Below are 15,433 nucleotides of genomic sequence, written 5' to 3' on the forward strand. Positions count from 1 at the left end.
TTCATGATCTTAAAAGATAACGAGAACCCTCTCTCTCTCTCTCTCTCTCTCTCTCTCTGTGGGCATGGGCATGGCCACGCTAATCAATCTCCCTCCATTTCCATACCATCCATCATTTTCCGCCAGAATCAACGGCCGAGATCTATCCAAATTCCGTTGCTCTATTGCCGGAAAATCAACGGTCTCTCCGTCAAAATCCACCTCCGGCGAGATTTCGACCACATACTCCGTAAATTGTGTTATAGTCGGTGCCGGAATTAGTGGCCTGAGCATCGCCCATGCCCTCACAACAAAACACGGAGATCTCGCCGGAGATCTGATCGTTACGGAGGCGAAAGATCGGGTCGGAGGGAATATCACGACCGTTGAAAGAGATGGGTACTTGTGGGAAGAAGGTCCCAACAGTTTTCAACCGTCCGATCCGATGCTCTCATTAGCGGTATGAATTAGTTAGGGCTTTTGTTAATCTTTTTTTTCTTGAAATTGAGCTTGATATTGAAATTAATTCGCAATTTAGATAGGAAATGATATTGACACTACCGTGTTTTTATAATTGCACGAACTCATCTTGTCATTATTACACTTCCCAAAAGCTGTCATAAGCCAATTAAAAAAGAACAGACAAGTTGAGTTCGTGCAATTATCAAAATTAATTAGTGGTATGTGGTTGGTAGGGCTTTTGTTATTCTTTTTTCTTGAAATTGAGCTTGATATTGAAATTAATTCGCAATTTAGACAGGCAAATGATATTGGCACTACCATGTTTATATAATTGCACTAACTCATCTTGTCTCTTATTATTTAATTAGTTGTCAAATGTTATTTCACTTCCCCAAAAGCTTCATAAGGCATTTAAAAAAGAAAACAAAAGTTGAGTTTATTAAAATTAATTAGCGGTCTGTGGTTGTTAGGGCTTTTGTTATTCTTTTTTCTTGAAATTGAGCTTGATATCGAAATTAATTCGCAATTTAGATAGGAAAATGATATTGGCACTACCATGTTTTTATAATTGCACTAACTCATCTTGTCTCTTATTTAATTAGTTGTCAAATGTTATTTCACTTCCCAAAAAGCTGTCATAACTCATAAGCCAAGTAAAAAAGAAAACACAAGTTGAGTTCGTGCAATCATCAAAATTAATTAGTGGTATGTGGTTGTTAGGGCTTTTGTTATTCTTTTTTCTTGAAATTGAGCTTGATATCAAAATTAATTCGCAATCTAGATAGGAAAATGATATTGGCACTACCATGCTTTTATAATGCACTAAATCATCTTGTCTTTTTTTTTTGAAATGATAATATATTAAAAAGGAATCGAGAAGATCCACTAAGAAAATAATACAAGGGAAAAGAGAAAAAAATACAAGAAGAACAACTAGAAAGAAAAACTAGGGAGGCATAAAATCAAACCACTCCACACTAGATCTAATAGCTCCCGATTTGGCCAAACAATCTGCTTCACCATTGGCTGATCTTCTCACATGACTAAAAGAGGCTAGAGATCCCGATAGTCTATCTGAGATCTCTCTCATCTATCATGGAGAGGAATCTCCATGGAGTTGGAGCAGATCCCGAAATCCATTTCACTACATTGGAAGAATCTCCTTCGATAATTACTTTGTCCAACATTCCTGCTTCCAGATGCAAGATGCCCGAAAAAGCCGCTTTAACTTCCGCCTCGTTAGAATCACATAGACCACACAAACCTGAATATGCCCAAATTACCAAACCTTTTTCATCTCTAAGAAGACCACCTCTTCCCCCCAAACCAGGATTCCCAAAACATGCTCCAGCAAACGTTAAATCATCTTGTCTTTTATTATTTAAACAGTTGTCAAATGTTATTAGACTTCCCACAAGCTGTTGTATGCCAATTAAAAAAGAGAAGACAAGTTGAGTTCGTGCAATTATCAAAATTAATTAGTGGTATGTGGTTGTTAGGGCTTTTGTTATTCTTTTTTCTTGAAATTGAGCTTGATATGGAAATTAATTCGCAATTTAGATAGGCAAGTGATATTGGCACTACCATGTTTTTATAATTGTAGTAATTCATCTTGTCTTTTATTATTTAAATAGTTGTCAAGTGTTATTACACTTCCCAAAAAGCTGTCATAAGCCAATTAAAAAAGAAAAGACAAGTTGAGTTCGTGCAATTATTAAAACTCTGTAGTGCCTATATAAGTAGCTTTTACATATTGCCTTTGATTTTGAAATCTGAATGTCAGTTGAGAATGTTAAAATTGAGTTCAGTATTGAAATTAATTAGCTGTATGTGATAATTAGGGATTTTGTTATTCTGTTTTTCTAGGGTTTGAATCTTGAGATTGAGCTTGAAATCAAAATTAATTCGCAATTTACATCTTGTATTTGATTGTGATATTTGAATGTCAGCTGAGAATGTTAAAATTGAGCTCGGTATTGAAATTATTTTGGACTTTACGTAGCCTTAATGTCCACTTTGCAAGTAAGATCAAAGCAAATAAACTTATCTACAAATAAGGACCCATTTTAATGGAATCCAAAGAGTTCTATATATTTCCTTTGATTGTGATATTGAAATGTAGTTGAGAATGTTAGATCTTTTGTTCTTTTGAATAAATTGCATCCGTAATCTAATATTTGGAACCTTGAAGCATCTTGGATGGGGATTGATTTTGTAATTTAGGAGGATTATGACAATCTCAATCTTATTACTGAGAATTTCGTACTACTTGATTTATGCATCTTTCTTGATGATGCTCTATGTACTATACACCTCGGAACTACGGTAATCTGTTGCATACCCAAGAAAGACACATGTAATTGAGGTCTACCCATATATGCAAGGGTCCTATTTGGAACATAGACCTTGATGTTAATCATCATGTTACTAAAACATGTCAAGTTGGAATGGAAATTGACTGAGTCAAATTAGGTTTGATAGAAAATTGAGTTCAATGGTCGAATGTCTCAGTCAGTGAAGGAAAAAATATACAGGTAATCACAACAAGAGTCAGATCCGCAACCTTTTTATTTGAAGTAGATGCACTATTCCTAGCCCATTTTATCAAAACCATGCATCATGGATCAATTTGCAACCGTAAGTTGCAGTTTCATGAATTTATGATCATATGAAATGGCCCATAAAGTACCATGGTCTTATTTGTGGAAAGCAGATGGTCCATGTACTGCGTAGGTGCTTGGAATTCAGAGAAAGTTTCGGGTTTGGCTAAGGGTACGATAATACATCTAATTGCCCAACTCGACAACTGAGAGTGAGACTGTCTCACAAATGAGTATAAGAAGTGAGTCTTAGTTTTTTAAAAGGAAAATAGCTTTAAATCTGCTTTAAAGTTTAAGTTCAAATGAACCTTGAAATGAAATACTACTGAACTTGGTCGTTTTCTAAAGGGAAAGTACATAAAGTGTCTATGAACTATATCATATGGTTTATTATTACGTCGCTGTTATAATAAACCTTCAATTTCGTTTCTCTAAACTTTGAAGTGACATGTTATCTGATATTTTCATTCATGACCTGGTATATGCTTGTTTCGGCAAAAAATTCAATTCTTATTTTCATTGGTTGTTCAGTCTTCACTTACTATAAAGAAAGAACAATTTTTTGTGGTCAAAGGAGCATCTATATAAAGTGTTCCTTTTCTCTTGATTCATACTTCTAATGAATATGTACATTAATTTTTATGTGCATTGCAGGTGGATAGTGGTTTGAAGGATGATCTTGTACTGGGTGATCCTAATGCTCCACGTTTTGTATTGTGGGATGGAAAATTGAGGCCAGTGCCTTCAAAGCCAACCGATTTGCCCTTCTTTGACTTGATGAGTTTTCCCGGGAAGATCAGAGCTGGATTTGGTGCTATTGGCATTCGTCCTCCTCTACCAGTTTGTCCTCATGATTCTTCTCTATGAACACATTAGAACTTGGTTGCACATGCTCATGCATTTTCATGCAGTCATACATAATACAGTTGATTCTTGTAAATCTTTATTTACTTGTGCATGAGATAGTATACATTCTCAAATACTTCTCTCATATATTAGCATTTGACAAAGGTTACAGGGTCACGAGGAATCAGTTGAAGACTTTGTACGTCGTAATCTTGGTGATGAGGTTTTTGAGCGATTGATAGAGCCGTTCTGTTCAGGTGCATAACGTACTTACTGTGTCAATTCGATTTTTGTTCAACAGCATCTTCTTGCATTTTAGTTGCTAATCTCTGCTGATTTATACTTTGTAATGGTCTAAAAGTTCATTATATGAATACTATCAAATAGCAATCCCAAACATTGCAATAAACAATATAGCACATGCTTTACGTTGAGTTGTTGTCCATCTTGGATGGAGAGAACAAACTGTACGAGTCAATCTTGAGGATTGGTGTCATACTGTTCAACTTCAATGTAGATAAGTGTGATTGACACGTGTTATCTTGTAGATACTTCCCACAAAACCATGGTTTCAAAACTTCCCCGTGTGACTGCATCACCATGGACTCCCCCAAGTCGACTCTCTTCTACTTTGGCCGCGTTTTTGTCCGAGTCTGCTTTTTTCCCTACAAAGTCAATCAAAACCCCTATGATTCTGTCAAGTTATGACTGCGTCAATCAAGTACTCAGCCGCGTCAACTGAGTACTCGACCGTGTTGTGCCGAGTCAACTAGAATTTGCTTTGGCCGCGTTTTGACCTGAATCCGTGTTTTGAAACATTGAGCAAAACCAATAGTATGCCACAAATATCTCTGATATTTTCAAAATATAGCGTTTTTAATTTCGAGATTTTGATAAAACGACAAAATCCCGAACTAATCCCGAGATGTTAAAAATATACCGATATTTTCGTTTTTATCATAAAATATCCCGATAATATCGTGATATTTTTACGATATTTTTATTTTATATATTTTTCTTAAATTTAATATTTTTATATATTTTTTAAATAATTTTATTTTTACTGTTTATTTCCCGATCTAAACCCCAAAAAAAATAGAAATAATATATCCCGAGATTTTCCCTTGCCGAGAAATTCCCGAGAACGACATTTGTGACATAGACCAATAGGCCATCCTTCTTTGTTGGAGAAAAAGGTAATGAATGTGACACTTGCCTATTAGATGACTAAACCTTTTCCATAGAACTCCTTCACGACACTGAAGCCTGGCTGTTAATCAACTCCCAATTATCTTGGTAAATATTCATGATAAAAGCATTTGGACCGTAGCCTTGTCGAGCAAATGACTTTCTAATTTCCCTTTCCTCGAAATTACTCTCCAACCAGCTAGCTTTCTCAAGATGTGAAGGAAACAAAACCTTCAAGCAAAAGGCCTCCATTGAACATTGTTAGACTTATGTAGTAATATATTATAGTATCTTTCTCCCAATCTTATCGTCAACTAGACATCTATTTAAGTATGTGGCATTTAATGTGATCTGGATGTCTTCTTGCTATTGTGATTCTGTGTAAGAATGTTATGTTTTTGTAGTCACATTTTAGCTACGAAGCCTTGGATCTTTCCACCCATCGACCTCTTTCCATCTAGCCACTTCAAATTCTTTTTTAAGCTCAAATCACCTCAAAGACACCTCTTGGGTGAGGTTACTTGTTTCTTCCACCTTATCAAGCTGCCGTATGTCACTTAGAATAGTATCTTTTTATGGTCAATGAAGTCACACAAAGTCAATTTCTACTACTTGATCTTTATCTTAAGCTCATTTAGTTTCCTAGAGAATTTGTACACTTCCTATCTGCCCTCCACGATCTTGACCCACCTCTTACTGATCTTCTTTTTTGAAGCTTGGACTTTCAATGACTAATATTTAATGCTGAAAGGGGCAGGCCTATGCTAATAGCATCCGTCTAAAAGAACAAGTGTGATCCGATAGAGGTCTATGGAGACTGACCCCATGAAAAAGATCCTTCCAATTATTAGAGACAAGAAATCTATTCGTCATCACCAGAACCTCTCTATTATTGGCCCAAGTGTACAGTTGTACTCCCATGGGAAGATCCACCTAGCCTTTCTTATTGATGAATTCACAATATTTATAATGCTTACTATATTCTAATGCTCCCATTATTCTCATGGGTAAACCGTATCATATTCAAGTTTCCACCAATACACCATGGCTCATTCCAACAGCTTTTTGAGTTTTGACTTTATCCGGCTCCATCCACAAATTCATGCAAGTTTTTCAATCCATCGGCCCATAAAGTGCAGCAAGAACACACCTAAAATTACCTTATTGAAGAGTAAATTAACTGGTAACTAAGCACTGTGTACTGGATATATTTGTGCATATTCTTTAAGTCCCACTCCATGATAATGCCTCTACGCATACCCCTTGCTGGTGAAAAAATCACAACTCCTCATGCCCTACTTTTCTTCATTATGAGATCTTTTACACATCCAGCGTGGATTCTTGAATGGGGAGCTTATCAGCCTTTGCGTAACGATTTGTCTAATAGCCCTTTTTTCCGACCGCCCAAGGCCCATCATCTTCCGTGTGACAAGCTTCATGGATAAAACTCTAATTAAACACCTCTCCCCCGTGGTTAAGTGAAGAAGGTAGATTCCTTAGTTCTCTTTGTTGTCCCTTCTGATTGCTACAGGACAGCAGCTCGCCCCCACCCAAAACTTCCTCTTTGCTATCCTATAAAACAACACAACAGCCTCTTCTCCTTCCCAATAAAGTATACTCTTTAAGGTTTGCCCCAAATCCAGCTCATCTCTGGAGACTTTACCACCAAACCCCAACCCTAACTCCCTCTCTGGTGAAGATTCTGAATTGGAGAACATACCTTTTGCTAGAACAGCTCTGCCCCATTTGTTTTTTTCCCGTGCAATCATTTTTTATTCACCTACCTTCCTCATCCATAGGAATTTACTTGAAGGGCATAACATTCAAACATCTTGCAGGATTTCATGATCCAGATGCATAATGTATAGCCATCTCCAATTTACCCACAATTGCAGAGCCCGTCTCTACAGCTTCCGAGCTATTGCCCTCCTCCTCTAAACTGCACCAGTCTGACCACTCCCCCAAGTCATGTGAAGAGCCATAGTAGTCCTCTTGAGATTCTTCTCCTCTGCCTCAAAACATACTGAAATGCATCCCCCCAGTAAAAAATGAGCATCTTCTTCTGCATCCTTATATTTGCAACATGGTGATTCTCCAATGAAAACTTCTTTCATCACTTGATTCTTCCCCATCCTTGGCCCCTCCTAAATACCTCTTCCTTTCTGGAGAGGAATTCAGGTTGCTAGTCTTCTCATATGCTGCGTATTCTTTGCACTGTGCATCTGAAGACATCTTACTTTGTGAATGCTCAAGTATATCTTACTGTGTAAATGCTCAAGTATAATATCCAAGGCTCCAATTCTTCTAGTCGAGACCGTTGTAGTAGAGCATAGTACAGAACATTATGATTCGGATTGCTTTTCTTAGATGGGTTGCTCTAATCTCATTCTAACGGAAAGTAGCTTTGGGTGCAGGTGTTTATGCTGGTGATCCTGCGAAGCTGAGCATGAAAGCGGCATTTGGCAAAGTTTGGAATCTAGAGAAGACCGGTGGTAGCATCATTGGGGGCACTTTCAAAGCAATTCAAGAGAGGAACAAAAATCCAAAACCACCTCGAGATCCGTAATAAAGCTGATATACTGAGCCTCATTTACCTTGTAGCTTGCTTCAGTTGGTCATAGCATGCTCCAATAGATTGAATTCAGTTAAAATGCAGGCGTTTGCCCAAACCAAAGGGCCAGACTGTTGGATCATTTCGGAAAGGGCTTGCTATGCTGCCTAATGCAATTTCCGCTAGGTATATTTGATCATAGTGTGTTTATATTTTTCAATGATCCTTTTTTTTTTTCTGATGATGCTATTCCAAAGCACTATTAGTCTTATAATCCATAACATATTTTATGGAATATCAGAAAAGGACAGATGTCCGGGGTAGCTGGGTTATGTATTTGAATTTAGAGCTGGCCCAGCATTTTATGTGCAAATACTATGTCCTCACTATTGTTGAGAAATATTCTATGAAGAAAGTTTAACAAGGTTTTTGCATGTTCATATCAATACTTCTGATGTTGAATCTTCTGTTGGTAAATTAACACTTCCTCCAAAAAATTTGATGGTCCTAACTAAGTTTTCCTTACCTTTCAGGTTGGGTAGCAAAGTCAAAATCTCTTGGAAACTATCAAGCATAAAAAAGTGGGACAGCAGAGGATATATTTTGACATATGATACACCAGAAGGGTTCATCTCTGTCCAGACCAAAAGTGTTGTAATGACTGTTCCATCCTATGTTGCAAGTAGTTTGTTACTTCCTCTTTCTGTATGTTCCATTCCTGAACCCTTGTGGATCATAATTTGGTATTTTTGCATTGTTTGTGTACATATTCCGCTCCATTGTTGATTGCCCATGCAGTGTCTCATGATAATCTTACTTTCTCCACTCCATTAGTGTCCATTTCCCATTATTCATATTTTATGCTATTCTTGATGGAATGCTCGTTTTTTTTTTTTTTTTTTTTATGTTTGTAATTTCTTTATTGGCAGAATGTGGCCTCTGATGCCCTCTCAAAGTTCTATTATCCACCAGTTGCAGCAGTTACTGTTTCATACCCAAAGGAAGCAATTCGGAAGGAATGCTTGATAGATGGTGAACTTAAGGGATTTGGCCAGTTACATCCACGCAGTCAAGGAGTAGAGACTTTGGGTATTCTTTCCTATGAGCTTCTTCCTGTTGCTTGCATATGCTTCAACATGAATTTTGTTTCCATAGATGTCATCTGATGCGCATCTTTGTCATTATCGTCCTCTCATATTGCATGTCACTAGCATATCTCCCGGGTCCCTCTTATCCATTTGTTAGCAGTACTATTTTTCTTTCCGGTGTGTACGCTGCTTTGGCTGGACCCCGACCTTTGTCTTTAAATAATGTTCCATTTTCCATGCGGTCGCTGATTTTCCCATTCATGTGCGGGAAATTACAAGGAAGAGTATCACATGAATTAAGCCAAGCTGTGGGTTTAGAAAGAAAATCATGCAGTATTTTCTTCTCACCAAGTGTGAGAAGTCTTCCATCACTTAAATCTTGTTCACAAGAGTGAATCCTTGCATCCAAGGACATGGTGTTTCTTTTTTGTTGATTTGAGTCACAAGCAGAGAGTAAGTTTTGAATATTATGTGTGCGATCTCCTCATCAATGGAAATCTGAATGGCTTGGCGAGTAGCTTGGTCTTCAGTGACATTAGTAGACTCTTTCTTTGTTTTGATGCAGAAGGCAAAGACTTGGTCTTGATTTTTATCTGAAAAATCATATAGTTGCGTCAAAGATCTTTGTTCAGATTTTTTTTTCCATTAATTGTTTGGTTGTTGGGATGCCTAATGCCATTGAGAATATAAAGTTTTTTTTTTTTTTTTTTTGGTTGGTTTCTTTCCCTCCAGAGGATAGAAGTTTGACTTGGATGTCCATGATGAGATTTGAGATGAAGTTACAGAGGATACACTTTCATTCACCTCTAATTTTACCTTTACCAATCTAACCTGGGTCGAGCATTGAATGACCTGTTAACTGCAAAAACTGTACCTAGGAGGCTAGGAGTATGGTTGCTGATAAAAGATTTTTGTAACATAATGAGGTTGATACTTGACCTGAATTCCTTCCTTGGGTTACATCTTGAAACAATGTAGATAGTTTGTGCTGCTACTAATTTTAGTAACTGCTTTTATCTTTTTTGGAGCTGTGGAATCGTTAGAATATCTCAGTCCAATGAAATTGCTGTGCAGGAACATTATACAGTTCGTCTCTCTTTCCCAACCGAGCACCACCGGGTAGGGTGCTCCTTTTGAACTACATTGGAGGGGCTATGAATGCAGGAATTGTATCCAAGGTATGCAACTCATATTGTAGTTTAATATTCGGGAGAGCATAGGCAAATGCATGTAGGAATCTGTTACTGTGAATAGACAAAGATTAGATTGATGTTGCTCTTAAACATTAGCGAGGTTTGGTGATGGAAATGTTAATCGCATATGCATGAACTGGAAGATATGATTGTATTAGGCATTGTAATCAATCCTAATTTTTTTTCAAACAAATTTCAGCAGGTTTGAATATTCAGTTCCTATTTAAGTAACTCAGATTGTAATGTTATATTACACGAATGCTTCATTTTGAAACTAGACGTTCATATCAGTTCTTGTATCACATAATAGTATAGTTATGATACTTTTGGATAGTCTCATGTGTAGTTGTTAATTCTGTTTCTTTACGGATGGAATTTCCGAAATATTCTATTCCAGGATATTCCGGAACAACCTACCAAATGAAACATGTCAGAATTCCAGGAAATTGCAGAAATTTCAACTGGAAAGCGTTATTCCAGAAATTACTTTATGAACACCTTGTTCAATCCAGAACCGATAAAAACACAGCGTACTTAACAACAGTTCAAGGTTTTTTTTCCTGAATCTTTTGACCTTTTTTCGTACTTTTGTTATGCTTGTTGACTGGTCTATAAGAGATTTATCCCATATCAAATGAGTCCGTCCAAAATCCCTCTTTTGGTTAGATTTGGGTTTTTTTGTTTTCCAAACCAAAACCCTTAAAACAGAGGTAACTAACAACCATTTTTGTCATTTTTTCGTGCTTGATCTCTAAGTTTGGTTCTACATCACAATTTTGGTCAAAATATATTCTACTTTTTTTCAATGTCTTTTTTCAATTTAATTTTTCTTTCCAAAATTTATAGCGAGTTCTATTCCAGGAGAAAAAACAAAACGGCCACTGTAACAAAATTGACATCTAAGCTTCCACGGATGCATGTTCTCCCTTAAGTTGTAATATGCACCAGTTTACTTTGGGAAAGAAACCACCAATTTTTCATGATAAATCCTTTTGCCAAAATCCATTACTTCCAGACAACAAATGCCAATATTTCTAACAGAAACACTAACACACACACAGAGGAAATTATCTCCACAGTCCCTGGTTTTGATTGTGGCATTCCTCACTTTATTAAACCCTTTGTACTGGCAGTTGATAGCTCTAGGGGAATTTTATTAGCCTTTAGTGTAAAATGAAATGAGCGTAAAACAAAGGAGTGCAGACATAATTTCCCTAATAGGCTGGCGCACGCATATCTCTGCATCTTGAATCTTGGGTTTTGCCTAATCATACACACAAACTCATGCATATCTTTGTATCTTGAATATTTTTTTGCCTATTCAGATCACTTTTACTGTGCCTTACATGTAGCCCTGTTAACAAAGCTTGATTTAGTTTCCAGTGATTACCCAGATACATGTGGAATAATTGCTTGATTGCTGTATGTTCTAACTGTATTATAATTGCAGAATGAGAGCAACCTTGTGGAGACAGTAGACCGTGACCTCCGAAAAATGCTTATAAATCCAAATGCCAAGGACCCTCTTGTTCTCGCTGTGAGATTATGGCCTCAGGCCATACCACAGTTCTTGATTGGTCATCTCGATCTTCTTGAAGCAGCGAAAGCTGCTCTCAGAGATGGCGGATTTGAAGGGATATTTCTTGGAGGCAATTATGTGTCCGGCGTAGCCTTGGGCCGCTGCGTCGAGGGAGCTTATGAGAGTGCTGCAGAGGTATCTAATTACATGGCAAAGTGTATGTACAAGTAAGTTGGAAAAATAAAATTTTGGTTTGATGTATTAGGTATCCTATCATTAAATAAAATGCAGTTAATCTTCACGTGCCAATTGATTTTGGGTGATATTTTTGAGTAGCTATTTCAATTCCTCTTGGTTAAGATGTACCCACAGTAGCTATTTCAACACCCCACCCCCCAAGTAAAAAAAAAGGCGTGGATATATCACTTCCGCATTATAAATTTAAGAAGAATTAATTATTAGGAGAAATTATATGGTGTCCAGGTGTCCTGTCGTATCAGGCTATCCACCCTAGATATTTGATCCAACGATCAAGAGGATAAAAATCAAGGATTCTCTTTATCCTTGCATCAAATATCAATAGAGGCTGCCCTTATACTGGTATATATGCCCGGACACCATATAAAAATCCAATTATTAGAGACTAACAACACTTAAAACTTGTCTTAGTGTCAAATCCGCATACATTTTGGCACCGATCAAATCTCATTCTAGATGGCATGAAACTAGGGGTGCAATTTGGGCCGGGTCGGGTTGAATTTGTGGCTATTTTTATACATTGGCCTTCCCCAGCCGGATCTAGGCCACTCCATCAGATTTTGTGGCTATGTCTAGGTCACAATCCAAAATGAGTTAAGACCTTAAGATATAGATCCAATGGACACAGTTTGGATTATCCAAAACTTTGTCTATTAACAGTCAGATTCTTTGAATCCAGGGGACCTTCTAGGTCCATTGACAGCCTGCCCCTGCTCTTTTGTAGGAAATAGGAAGAGGTCCATAAAGCAAGGCAGGAGAATGCTTTCATGCCTCTTGAAGCCCATTATGTGAACAAGGTTACATGGGAAAATCAAATGTAGAGGCAACTTTGACTGAAGAAAATCAAAGCCGAAGGGAAGGATTAGGCATGATGGTGAATGAATGGAATATAGAGGCTGGAAAGAGAAGAAAGAGGCGAGGGATTTCGTAAGTGGCTTTATTGGGCTTGCAAAGGAAAACCCATGTATGGGTAAATGGGGGCAAGTGTAATTAGATGCTGGTGTGGTGGTCCATTGAGGCCCTTCAAACGACGTCGCTCTCAACTTTCATCTCACCCAACTCTCCCCATGTATTCTTGTTCGGTATCAACTTTGGACTTTGAGCACAATATATATGCTTGAGTTGCACACAAAGTGCAATGTATCAAAGTCATTGGAGAAAGCGAAAGATGGCTGAGGGAAGCAACATAGGGGGCACAACCCACCCCTTTATTTTTTCTTGTTTTCTTTTCCCCCTTGTTACAGCCCAATCCTACCCATTGGTTTTTCTTTGGGACCAAGTTAGCTCCCCTCTCTTTCATTGAGAGAGAGAATTTGTTAGTAGTTTGGAGTTGCTTTTTCCCCTTGTGACCAGAAACAACCAACCAATGATGGCGGCCACCACGTCGCCTCGAGAGATAACCACCCATCGATATACTTTTCAGATAATTTTCATATTTGAATTTCACAATTTCATTGTATGTTGATCGGAGGTGCTGCATCCTTGGGTATTGTTTTGGATTATCTTAGCAGCAGAAGCATCAGTAGTAGTAACAGTAATAATCCAAGTTAGTGAAAATATCAAAATGAGGTTTTGTTGATACCTATGGGATTTGCTAAGGTCGATCGCAAAAGGCTTTTCGCGGCTGGTCCGTCGCACAGTTGTTGTCTCCATTCACGAGGTGGCTGGTCTGAGGTGTGACAGACCAGCCGCGAAATGCCTTTTGTGATGGACGCTATATATATATATATATATATATATATATATATATATATATATATATATATATATATATATATATATATGAGGAAAGTGTTGGTGAGCTTAAGCTCACCAAACTTATGGTGAGCTTAAGCGCCCAATCACAAACTTATGGTGAGCTTAAGCGCCCAATCACATTGGGGCTTACTTTGTTAGGATGATCCAAAGCATTCATTTGAAAGGCCCTTACATAGATGGGGTGTGTACAAAAAATCAGCTCCATAGGATCACCCTAACCCATCAATTTGTGGAGGTCATAATGGACAGACATTATTTGTCCACAAATCTGCCCATTTTTGTCCTCCACAAATGGAGGGGTTAGGATGATCCTATGGAGCTGATTTTTGGTACACACCCTATCTATGATAGGGCCTTGCAAATGAATGGTTTGGATCACCACAGAAAGTGCGGGACCCATGTGATTGGGGCTCTTAAGCTCACCATAAGTTTGGTGAGCTTAAGCTCACCAATACTTTCCTCTCTCTCTCTCTCTCTCTCTCTCTCTATATATATATATATATATATATATATATATATATATGAGAGAACGGTTCCTACACATATGCGTAGATAAGTTATCTACACACTAGCTTAAAATACAGTGAGGGCCACATTATTTGGGTGATCCAAACCATTCATTTTTAAGGCCCTCACAAAGATAGGGTCCACAAAAAATCAGATCCATAAGATCATCCTAACCATTCGAACTGTGGAGGCAAAAAATGGACTAGTTTGTGAAGGTTTAAAGACATCCATTTTACCTCCACAAATCGTAGGGTTGGGATGATCCTATGGATCTGATTTTTTGTAGACACCCTATCTATGTGAGGGCCTTTAAAATGGATGGCTTGGATCACCCAAACAATATGAGCCCCCACTGTATTTTAAGCTAGTGTGTAGAGAACTCTCTACACATGTGTAGGAACCGTTCTCTCTCTCTCTCTCTCTCTCTCTCTATATATATATATATATATATATATATATATATATAGAGAGAGAGAGAGAGAGAGAGAGAGAGAGAGATAAACGGTTCCTACACATGTGTAGATAAGTTATCTACACACTAGCTTAAAATACAGTGGGGGCCACATTATTTGGGTGATCCAAACCATTCATTTTTAAGGCGCTCACATAGATAGGGTGTCCACAAAAAATCAGATCCATAGGATCATCCTAACCATTCGAACTGTGGAGGCAAAAAATGGACTAATTTGTAAAGGTTTAAAGACATCAATTTTACCTCCACAAATCGTAGGGTTGGGGTGATCCTATGGATCTGATTTTTTGTAGACACCCTATCTATGTGAGGGCCTTTAAAATGGATGGCTTGGATCACCCAAATAATGTGGGCCCCCACTATATTTTAAGCTAGTGTGTAGAGAACTCTCTACACATATGTGTAGGAACTGTTTTCTCATATATATATATATATATATATATATATATATATATATATATATATATATATATATATATATATATATATGAGGAAAGTGAAGCTACACCGCCGGCTTAAAATACAATGGGCCCACATTGTTTTGGTGATCCAAAGAATTCATTTGATTGGCCCTCACATAGATAGGGTGTCCACCAAAAATCAGCTCCATAGGATCATCCCAACCCTACGATTTTGTGGAGGCAAAAATGAACGTGTAAAAACGTTCACAAATTTGTCAATTTTTGCCTCCACAGTTTGAAGGGTTGGGATGATCCTATGGAGCTGATTTTTGGTGGACACCCTATCTATGTGAGGGCCAATCAAATGAATTCTTTGGATCACAAAAACAATGTGGGCCCATTGTATTTTAAGCCGGTGGTGTAGCTAAGTTAGCTACACCGGTGGTGTAGCTTCACTTTCCTCTCTCTATATATATATACATATATATATATATATATATATATATATATGTATATATATATATACACACACACATATATAGCAAAAGAGAAAATGTTTGAATTTTCGGAATTACTTGAAAAAGCTGTGGAATTAACACATCCACGGTAAT

General features: G+C 37.5%; 1 protein-coding gene across 3 annotated transcripts; it reads left to right on the plus strand.

Moving 5' to 3' along the window:
• LOC143869987 (protoporphyrinogen oxidase 1, chloroplastic-like) lies at positions 1–13,089 on the plus strand. Of its 3 annotated transcripts, none has more exons than XM_077376526.1 (10): positions 1–439; positions 3,696–3,881; positions 4,060–4,144; positions 7,490–7,637; positions 7,732–7,812; positions 8,160–8,280; positions 8,556–8,715; positions 9,789–9,892; positions 11,358–11,653; positions 12,409–13,089. In XM_077376526.1, the coding sequence occupies exons 1-10, from the start codon at positions 65–67 to the stop codon at positions 12,413–12,415; spliced, it is 1,563 nt and encodes a 520-aa protein (XP_077232641.1). In that variant the 5' UTR covers positions 1–64; the 3' UTR covers positions 12,416–13,089. The 3 variants fall into 3 exon arrangements, with proteins under 3 accessions (XP_077232641.1, XP_077232634.1, XP_077232637.1); XM_077376519.1 differs by having other exon boundaries at positions 3–439; positions 8,160–8,331; positions 12,409–13,064; XM_077376522.1 differs by lacking the exon at positions 12,409–13,089 and having other exon boundaries at positions 3–439; positions 8,160–8,331; positions 11,358–11,735.
• The last annotated feature ends 2,344 nt before the right edge of the window (positions 13,090–15,433 follow it).

This window comes from Tasmannia lanceolata, unplaced genomic scaffold (genome assembly GCF_043159265.1).
Source record: "Tasmannia lanceolata isolate RefF3 unplaced genomic scaffold, GAP_Taslan_0.1 ptg000002l, whole genome shotgun sequence".
Lineage (NCBI taxonomy): Eukaryota > Viridiplantae > Streptophyta > Magnoliopsida > Canellales > Winteraceae > Tasmannia > Tasmannia lanceolata.